This window comes from Sander vitreus, chromosome 2, assembly GCF_031162955.1.
Source record: "Sander vitreus isolate 19-12246 chromosome 2, sanVit1, whole genome shotgun sequence".
Taxonomy (NCBI): domain Eukaryota; kingdom Metazoa; phylum Chordata; class Actinopteri; order Perciformes; family Percidae; genus Sander; species Sander vitreus.
Genome location: NC_135856.1, coordinates 19,517,024 through 19,527,799, shown reverse-complemented (window position 1 = coordinate 19,527,799; position 10,776 = coordinate 19,517,024). Strand labels below are relative to the sequence as shown.

Below are 10,776 nucleotides of genomic sequence, written 5' to 3'. Positions count from 1 at the left end.
TCTCCAATTATATTATTATATATATTATTTTTGCAAACAGATTTGGAAAAACCCCTCTGAACACATCAAACCTGGACTTTGTGTTGGTTCATTCAATAATTGCAACTGATTAAATAAATGTCAGTTTAAAGAACTACATTCATTCAGGAATATTAATCTTATCCTGAGCCACTAGATCATTTAAAACAAAACCACAAACAAACCAAAACGGGACCTGTAACATATAAAAACTATGCAGAGTACAATACTCAGCTATCTAAAGTCCTGTCAGCTTCACTAACTTAAAGTACTGTGTGTAAAGGCCGTGTAGTGTCTGTATGTACTTTTTGGTGCTGTGTTTTGTTTAGTTTTTCCATTTTTCGCGTGAGCATGTCAGCTGCGTGGCGTGACCGTTTATATTTCGGCTCCCATGTTAACAGGTTAGAGCTTACACACTGCCTGCGTGACACACGTGTTTCAGGCAAAATGCGTGCCTGCTAGAAATAGAACAGACGCCTATTTTTCACACGACACGCAAGTGTGTTGGAAGCGTTTCCAGGCAAAATAGAATAGGAAAAGATGTTTATATGTTGTTTAGACACGAATACATATTAATAAATGACATGTTGATGTTTGAAAGTCTCTAGGTTTTGATATAAATGCAGATATAAATATAATAAAAAAAAAGATTTTTCTAATATTGCACCTTTCAATACAGAACGAAATATTCTGTAGCCTATTTTGCCGTCAATAATGCTGACGTTGTGTTTGCTGTAATCAAATCAGTATATGTTTATGTTTAACATGGTATTTAATTTAATCAATGGGAAACATACATGTGTCCAGACAAGGCTAGCAGCAGCAGCGCCGCGCCAGACACGGTTCTGGTGTGTAAAGACATAGAAAAATCCACGCAGCCGCCACGCAACAGAAACGCCATGCTCACGCCACGCAGGCAGTGTGTAACCGGCCTTACATTCTGTATCTTGACATACTGTGTTAAGGAAGAATATTAATCATCTTGATGTTCCATATCCATCATAATACGTAACAATCCAAAATGCTGTTACTGTACAACTGTCCATATAATGTCAATATACACATATGCACCCTGAACAACAGCATCTGAAAAAAACTAACCACAAATTGGATTGACCATAGGGTCTCACAACCAAATAAACTTCCAACTAAAAAATAAGATAAAAGATATCACCAATATATATCTTTGTCCATCAGAAGCAAACACATTAGTATCTCCAACATGGCTGACCTCTTGAGCATCAGCGCCTGGGTGAGCTGCGTGCCGAGCTCCGGCGGCGTATCCGTCGATGTGCTGGTTGAGTTCTTGAGGAAGGAGTGCGTGCTCAGAGCCACTTCACTGGTCTTGCCGCTCGCCGTCTGACATGTCAGCTCTCCATTGTGCAAAAGCAAAGGCTTCTGGGAAAAGAGGAGTGCGGTGCTCCCCACCAACACCACCCGGGGGCCTGGGCAGACAGAGTTAGAAAGAAGGAAATAAAGTTTAAAAACACTTTCCTGTTATCTCTTGGCTACATTTACATCACAGAATTATGGTAACAGGAGTATTTTAAGGGTATGAGAACCCTGATTTATTGCATTATGTAATGTGAGATAACAGTATTTGTGTTGATTTACATATTAAAATGTATGCTGTTGCTTTCATTGCAAGTCCCTCTGAATAAGACAGCAAGAGTAAGAAAAATCAAGGACCAGTACTGTGTTTAATATGCTAGTGGTAAATGTCAGAGGTAGGTGTGTGTGTGTGTGTGTGTGTGTGTGGGCGTGGCATCACCCATCACCCTACCATATATAGTGGTTTTGTGCAGGGCATAGGTATAGACCTTGTCATCATCATAAGCTACAAATGCTCCTCTGTCAGCATGCCAGTTGTCCCACAGCACTCCCGTGATGGTGGGAGAGAAGTTTGGGAGCTCATAGCAGGAATCTGTTGCCTGGGTTGGAGACACACACACACACACACACACACACACACACACACACACACACACACACACACACACACACACACACACACACACACACACACACACACACACACACACACACACTCACTCTCTTAGACTCTTGTTAATCCAATTCTGTTATTTGAAATCATACGGTTTTATCCTTGTAAAGCACCTTGTAATCACTGCTTTTGACAAGTGCCATATAAATAAATTGTATTATTCATCATTATTATTTTATTACTTTATTGTCGTTGTTAAATTAAATATTAATGCTCGTCTTACCATGATAATTCATCACTTACGGGCTTTATCAGTGTGTGTATGTATGTTTAGCTGTATGCATGCATAGATGTGTCAAGTAACCCCATGTACTGACATTTGCAGGGGAGAGCAGAAAGCCGCCGTTCTTGTCATCGATGAAAACCAGCCGTGTGCCGTTAAGGTCAGGGAACACTTTCCTCACACCAACAGAATGGCTGTAGCTGTTCACAGTCTCCCAGTCCTCCACCAAGACACACACCACATTACCTGACTGACAATCAGATAGACAGAGAGACGATAACATCCATTAGAAAAGGGGATAAAGGAAGAGCAAGATAATGAACACATGGAGTCAGGCTTCCATTCATTATTTGTGGTGCAGCTTCATTGTAAACTGGCTTTAGGAGACACATGGTTATATTCAGAAGGCTACAGAAAGGTCTTAAGGAAACATACAACCTGAACTAAATAGTATCCACCTATTTTATCCTGCTAATAAGATTTTAATGGGCTGACTGAGGTGAGGATGTGCTGAGCCTTACATCAGTGCCGTAGTAGAGGAAGTCAGCAGTGAGTGCATGACAAAGGATCCGACCTTTTCTGTCATCGTCTGGAAACAACTTCATCTGCTTCTTCTCCTCCTGGTCTTTGCCTTCGATCTAAACATACACACAGACCTGTAGTATATATATTCATGCTAAAAGTAAACGGTAAAGCCTGCTCAATAATCAATAATTGGTCAATAAAAAGAGAAACAAAGCACTGACTCACCATGTGCAGCTGTACTTTTCCCTCAAACAGTGCTGCTGCGTAATCTGAGTTAAGGCACATGCTGGCTATTGTCCCCAAATACTCAATGTCCTTCAGCTTATTAAAACCTAAGGGACAAACCAAATGGTTTAGTGACACGTATTCATACTTACTTACAAGACAACATAACACGCACGCACAAACACAAACACAAACACACACACACACACACACACACACACACACACACACACACACACACACACACACACACACACCAGGTTCTTGGTCTACCAGGGCGTAAAACCAGGCTCTGTTGTTCATTCCCACAGCCACATGGTATGTTCCCATCGCAATGAAAGTAGGCTCTACTTCCACTTCTATGGTTACAGGACGCTCCTGAAAAATACAGTGGATCAAAGACAGATTGAAGGTGGTTTACCCCCAGCTGTAACACCGCTGACTCAATCTTATCTCCCCATTTTATATACTCTCATTTTTAAAAACCCTTCCCCCACCAATCTCTATCCTCCTGAGCTCACTTATTTATTGTCCAAACACAATTGTTGATTAGTTTTGGGTCATGGCTCATTATAGCATGAATACTATATACCATATAATCCTGAAACTTTGGTGTATTTTACATTTCTTACTTTTGGCAAAGAGATTTAGATTTTCTCTAATATGCACCAAAATTAGAGCATAACATATCTGGATCAAGACAGCTCAAAAAGGTTGTGCATTTGTCCTTTTATATTCGATACCACAGGATTTAGGTATTCTCCATATTATGGCTGCCATTAACCAAACAGTACTACTGTGTATCACTAAAGCAGAACATGTCTACATATCTTCTATTGGTAAATACATTTTGAGAACTGTGCAGCCTTGGTGGAGGGATGCGCTTTCTGAATTCTTCCTTGTTGTGTTTCTGTATTCATTCAATACCTCTCTAAGAAAATCTTCTCTTGTGATTAGAGGTTTGTAATGTAATTCTGTTTCTACTACAGTGTGTGTGTGTGTGTGTGTGTTTGTGTGTGTGTTTGTCCTCACCCCCTCCACCTGGTTGGACACAGTGACCTCCAGCAGGGAAGTAAGGTAGGCTAGCCGGGTTCCAAAGCTGCCACCCAGGATGGGCAGCTTGGTTAGAAAGACATGGAGCGTTCCTTTCTGGGTGGAGACTGCCAACAGCTGGCCATCGTCTGTCCAGTTCAGCTGGTCCAGACCTGGAGGAGAGTGAGGGGCAGATGAATGAGAAGTGGTTCAAGATGGCCCTCTGATAGTATGGCTGAAAAAGAGGACTGTCTCACCTTTAGTTTCATCATCCAGCCGAACTACACTGTTGATATCTTTGAGCTCGGACAACTCATGGATCTTTATGCTGCGACAAGAAGCATGGGGCTTTAGTTTTGTTCACTTACCTAAACATAAACAGGATTGGCTGTGCTGTTTCTTTTGAAAACCTGTGTGTACCTGTTGTCCCCGCATGAGGCAGCCTTGTTTAATGCTGGCGAGATGGCCACACTGTTGAGACTATGGTTATGGTTGTGAGCCTGATAGAGCTCATGCCCAATCTCCCTGATGTGAGTGGAAATAACCACAAAGTACCCGTGGGAGAAGCCAATCAGTATATACCCATCGCCATACCTTGAAGAAACACACAGAGGAAGAGAGCTAACTTTAGCACAAATATCTCACTGCAATGATTCAGTAGTACCAGTGTTTCGTTAGTGTGTGATCATGTGCAGTACCAGCGGTAGGACACAATGTTTCCGTAGTGGCGCTGGAAGGTCAGCTCTATCCGGTTGTCAGGGTCGTTAATATTGAAGAGCATCAGTATCTTCTTGTCCACAGAGACACTCACCTGAAGGGTCAATATTTGCAGGAAGGTAAACGCATGCCATGAAGTCAAGTTCAAACAATTATATAATTCCTACAAACTTTAAGTTTGTCTAAAAGTTGCACAGTTTAAACAGGTTTTCACAATGAAAGTACATGCCAATGCCAACAGTGACTATTTTGGCCGGGTATGACAGAAGTTATAGTGCGTTCCATTTACCTCGGAACTCGGAAGCCAAAGCTGGGATTGACGTCACACCCGAGTTGAATTTACAAGTCAGATTTTCATTGTTTTAATTAGCTCTAGCAGTGGCCGGGTTGGCTCAGTTGGTAGCGCAGGCACACATATACATAGAGGTTTATGCCTCGATGTAGAGGTCCAGGGTTCGAGTCCGACCTTTGACGATTTCCTGCATGTCTTCCCCCGCTTTCTCCCTTTTCTCACCTAGCTGTCCTGTCCATTAAAGGCGGAAAAGCCCTAAAAAAGAATCTCTAATTAGCTCTAGCCAGGTTAGCCATTCTTAGCAATGCCAGTTTATAACAACGCATTACGCTGTTTTTGTGCATACAAACAGCGAAACAACATGCCCACAGAAGTGTATGACGGATTAAGTGAGACACAAATAAGACAGTGCTTATAATGGTACGTTACTACAGCTTTCACAACTGTTGATGCACGGAGCAGCCATGTTGGATTTTTAGCTCGGGGTACTCGGTGGTTGTCGGAGTTCCGAGCTCGGAAATCAGAGGTCAGGGTGCGTGGTTCCGACTTTGACCTCGGAAAATCTGACTTCCGAGTACAAATGGAACGCACTATTGACTGGTGACACTTCAATTCAACACAATAAAATGTGAACAAGTTGTAATAAATGTCTGATGTAAAAATGATTGAAGAATGTGGATAAATTGAAGTTTGGGAAAAATTGCAGAAAAAACACAAACTTACAGTGCTCTCTCCTTGACCGGACCTTTCATCCGTCTTCACCACTGAAAAGTGCATCTCAGCAGGCTCACCGCGAAGTGTTGTCTGGAGAAAGTAAATAACCATATACAGTACTTGATTACAGTCCTTACAAGACTCTTTTTTTCTCCCTTACTCAACTTTCTCGATTTAGTGATACTTTTCTGTTCTGTCATTTTTCAAAAATATGTCATCTTATATTTGTTTACCTTTTACTTTTCTGTCACATACAGTATGACCAATGTAGGGTTACTTAGTATTTACTATTGTACTACCTGTCTGATGGTGTCTCCCTCATGATTGCTGACGCTCAGAGTGTTGTCTTCACTTCCCAGAGCCAGTAGATTCTGAACACTCCAGCAACCACAAGTGATCTTCTTGGTGTGTTTACCTGGCATGTGTGGTGGGAGAGGGAGAGACAATCAATCCAACAGAAGTGACTACTACAAAACGATAAACAAGTATCTGTGCAATTGTGTTGTGTGTGCATTACCCAGTACAGGGATCTTGCGTGAGGTCTGCTGATTGTAAATCAACAGATTTCCTTTGACTGTTCCAACTGCTAACAGTGGGCCCAACTTTGACCACAAGATGAAGGACATCTGATCTCTGTTGAAACAAATGACAGCAGGAAACAAACCCAGAGTATTAGGAGTGATTGCCTACAATGTCACAGCTACTGTCATCCAAACTAAATGACAGTTGCTCTGTTTGAGCAACATGGGCTGGAATTATGAATGAAACACTGGCATCGGATTTCCAGAGAATCAAGCCAATGCTAACTTCTCCCTCTTTGGAAATGTGATTGATGCTTGTCATACCTCATGCCGCTGTCTATCTGGGATGTTTTATTGACGCTGGCATCCCATAGGTAGATGAAGCTGGATTTTGCAGCTATCACTGCCAAAATGTCCCCATCTTTATCCCAGTCCATCCCCACACAGCGCCTAAGGGGAGTTGGAGTAAGAAGAGAAGTCGAAAGGAACTTAAAATACTTTTAAACAGCAAGGGGTAATCACCTGGAGCTTTTCGATTAGACAAAACTGGAACCATAAATGATTTTCTCAAACTTACCCCGGAAGGTTGAGTTCAGTCCACTTGTGTCCATGTCTATCAAATATTTTCACTGAGTTGTCCTGTCTGTATGATTAGAAATATCATGCATATTTTAGGTACTGTGTTGACGTAAATCGTGTATAAAGAGAAGTCGATTATTACAAAGTTCTCTTTGGTTTGTACTCACCCTGCAACAGCGATATAATTACCAAGGGTTTTCTGCCACTTATACAGTAGGGTAGAACCCGCCCAGGCTTTGTCGGCGAGGATGAAAACGCTCTGTGGACACATAGATTAAGTAAGTTTTATTTGTAAAAAGACATACACATATTTACTTCATACCAACTGAGAATAGAGTGTGGTCTAGACCTACTCTATCTGTAAAGTGTTCTGAGATAACTTATATATATACTATAATTTGATACTATAAATAAAATTGAATTTAAAATTAAAATAGCATTCATAGTTTTCTACATATACTTATAACATAAGTTCCATCTTAAAAAACTTTTTGAACACACTTTATTTCATCATTTTTGACAAACCAGAAGCAATATTATTGTAAATGTGCTGTTCAAAATGTAGAAAGTAAGTAAGGTGTTGTAGGCGTAAGTGAAGACTTATATTAAACTAACTAGAAATCCCATAATTCTTGATTTTTTTAAAATTCTCTTTCTATCTCTGTGTTTTTGCGGATCACTCCACTAATTACACATCAAAGTGAATTGAGTAGTTATGAGCAGCGCTACTCAGCAGGTAACAACGATGATGAACAACTGCTGAACCTGCCGAGTAGTGACATCACTTGAGTAATCTTGGTTTGGGTTTGGAGACTGCACATTTTGAACTGTAAAGCTGCATTACAAACTGGGGGCGTAGAGTTTGAAAGAGGTTTCAAGATTACCCTGCAGGAAAGATCTGATGAAAGACGGTATCAAATAGTGTTATAAGAAGTTCAGGGTCCAGCGTTTTTGGAGTTTGATCCATACTAGGGACTCAAAGTCAGGGTATCACAGCCTCTCTAGTTCTGCAACTTTATGAAAGTTTAACATGCAGTTGGTCTGGCAAATCTTTTGTTTTCAAACTTTTCTCACTTTTTTGATGCCTATCAATAAGCCTCGGTGCTCAAAGATAACTCAAGTTTGGGCAGTTTCTGACTGTCTTATAAACAATGTGTTTTGTTCAAAGCATAACCATAAAAATGTCAAACAGTTAACTGTATGTATTTAACATTTTGTTGACAGTGATAGCAGCACCCCTTACAAAACAAATGTGTTATCTGCAACAGGTATCGAGTAAAATGTATATAGATAAAGGCTATTTTCAATGTAATGAATGTAATACTGAGTGACAAACATACGTATGATTCTTCACTTGGCCTAAACCCATGTCTTACTTGTAATTGTAGCTAGGTAATTTGTAAAGTTAAAATTAGTTTAACGGATTTATATAAATGCTTAAAATGTTAAATGGACACATGACAGACAGCTCCCACACATTATCTTGTGTGTGTGATTAATGTAGGCTAACATTACCACTTGGACACTGTGTTCTGATTATTCTGGCCATTACTAGCCTAACAGTATGCTTTCCTGCTGTCTTAATAAAATGCATGAATAGCTTAACCTAACATTTGGAAAAACTGCGTTCTATAATAAGTTGAAGTCACACCTAAAAACCCACATCTTTGATGTTGACTTTATTACCGCTAAAGCCAACAAAATAGCTGGTTTAGCTAACGTTCACGAACTAACGTTACCCAACATAAAACGATAACGTTACATTAGCATGTAACCCTGGCTCGGTTAGCTAGCTAGCTAGCTAGCTGGCTGAAGACAGTTCATGTGACAAAATCCAACACAGAATTCTTACAACCACAAGTAATGCTGGTATTTACAAAAATCGCTGGTACCAACCTTCATCTTGATGACGTTTAATCATTTAAATTTTAAATCGATATTTCTGTTCAAAACATCGCTTCGACAAAACTGTTCTGTGTATCCCACAATGCTTCACTCTGAAGAGTCTGCAGAAGCTACGGCGATGTCATAGCAACCATCAGCCAATGAGGTGCCTCCAAAGCAGAGAGGGAAAATAATGAGATTGATGGAATAATGTCTTATATTTTAGAAACTTATGGTTTTATAGCTTGGTAGAGTAAACTGAAAGTCAACAACAAAAAACAAATAAATTAGTTTAAAAAAGCTTCGTTAAGTTTCACATTTGTCTTGTGAGAAATCTATACCAATATATTCTAATCCTTTCATTTGTTAACCACAGTTTAAGGAGACAAAAATCTAATAATATTTAGATTACAGTTGTCGAATAATCTAATTGCTTATTGGAAATCATACTTCACTCACCTCTTTGTTAGCATAGCATTACACATCATGTACAAACACACTGAACACTGTACACTAAACTGTAGTGGTGGGATGTAACTAAGTACATTTACTCAAGTACTGTACTTAAGTACAATTTTGAGGTACTTGTACTTTACTTTCCCTTTTTTGTTACTTCATACTTTATACTTATACTAAATATCGTTCTTTTTACTCCACTACATTTGTTTTGACAGCATCAGATTATTAATACAAAATATAATCAACTAATAAATTATGATGCATTATTATGGATCAACTGGTAGTTCATAAAGTAATTAAAACTAGCTTCACCTTTACCAGCTGAAACATTAAAGTGATACTTTCACATAAATGCATCAATAATTATAATCCAAAAATATAATATTATTCTGAAAAGGACCATTCTGCATAATAAATACTTTTACTTGGTACTTGGTTTACTGTAGTGTTAATACTTTTGTACTTTTATTGAAGTAATGTTTAATGCAAGAAGATCTGAGTACTTCTTCCACCCTGGCTGACATACATTGTGCACAGGGAATGAAAACATGACTTACCACAGATGCATCACAGCAGTTTCTGTGATCCTAATACCACGTGCTTCCATCCCAGATCCAGTAGATGACAACCTTGCACAATTTTTAGGACTTCATCATTCCAGTGTCACCAGAGTTCCTAACATCTGCTTGGGCCAAGCTAATCTTTTCTGATTTCATGTAAGCAATCAACAATGCTCTTCGAATAAGAGGAACACCATATTCAGCTTCTCCAACTCGATAGTGAGCATAGTTAGATATAGATAGATAGATAGATAAATAATGAATGTACTATCCTTGTATTCATCTGAAATCAATGTCAACTACTCCTTCTCTTGTGTTATTTCGTTATTGAAGAAAGGCAGAGGAAAACACTCTGGTGACACAGCACGTTCTGTACTCTCCCATATAGTGATGGAAGGGTGACAGCTTCCTTTTGCTGTACAAATGTTGGGAGCTGGAATGAAATGCCAGCTGTGTGACACAAATATTCCTCACTGTTCTCCGGCATGCCGAAGCAGAAAGCACCCTGCTGACTCAGATCTCATTTAGATGCACTGAAGGGAGCAGCTGTATATGATTTCCAAGCAAAATGGTAAAATTAGAGCAAAGACATAATATATATATATATATATATATATATATATATATATATATATATATATATATATATATATATATAGTTGAGAAATGTTTTTTTTGCCAGTGAGACAATAAACATTGAGTAGAGTGACTTAATGCTTTTGCGATTTAAATTGAAGTATTATACAATCCAGTAGCAAAAGAATAAATATAAACTATATAATGCTCTTTGTCTTGTAGTCCTACAATGAATCATGAACAGTCTGTGATTTAGTGTAATCAAATTCAATGTGTTGAGGTTAAACATCACGTTTTAGGGTTAGGGTTCTAATGGTGTTTTTTTGCAGTTAATTAAGCTGCTCCTTAAGAAGAGGCCTGTGATTCAGTTGTGAAGGAGTCCTGTAGGGTTTATACAGGTATTGTGAAGGTATTATAAAATCCTACTGAAGCATTCACTCACTGTC

General features: G+C 39.2%; 1 protein-coding gene across 1 annotated transcript in view; it reads right to left on the bottom strand.

The window, feature by feature from the left end:
• Positions 1-8,848, bottom strand: part of wdr19 (WD repeat domain 19) — a 22,996-nt gene extending 14,148 nt beyond the window's left edge. The window contains exons 1-17 of the mRNA XM_078260032.1: positions 8,748-8,848; positions 7,019-7,110; positions 6,850-6,915; positions 6,597-6,722; positions 6,269-6,384; positions 6,051-6,166; positions 5,761-5,841; positions 4,727-4,839; positions 4,449-4,622; positions 4,286-4,356; positions 4,029-4,201; positions 3,254-3,374; positions 2,997-3,103; positions 2,768-2,884; positions 2,341-2,496; positions 1,802-1,949; positions 1,250-1,463 (exon numbers count right to left, since the gene is read on the bottom strand). Of these exons, the coding sequence (XP_078116158.1) occupies positions 1,250-1,463; positions 1,802-1,949; positions 2,341-2,496; positions 2,768-2,884; positions 2,997-3,103; positions 3,254-3,374; positions 4,029-4,201; positions 4,286-4,356; positions 4,449-4,622; positions 4,727-4,839; positions 5,761-5,841; positions 6,051-6,166; positions 6,269-6,384; positions 6,597-6,722; positions 6,850-6,915; positions 7,019-7,110; positions 8,748-8,753 (1,997 nt within the window). The 5' untranslated portion in view covers positions 8,754-8,848. The remainder of the gene's footprint in view (positions 1-1,249; positions 1,464-1,801; positions 1,950-2,340; positions 2,497-2,767; positions 2,885-2,996; positions 3,104-3,253; positions 3,375-4,028; positions 4,202-4,285; positions 4,357-4,448; positions 4,623-4,726; positions 4,840-5,760; positions 5,842-6,050; positions 6,167-6,268; positions 6,385-6,596; positions 6,723-6,849; positions 6,916-7,018; positions 7,111-8,747) is intronic.
• Between the last annotated feature and the right edge of the window lie 1,928 nt (positions 8,849-10,776).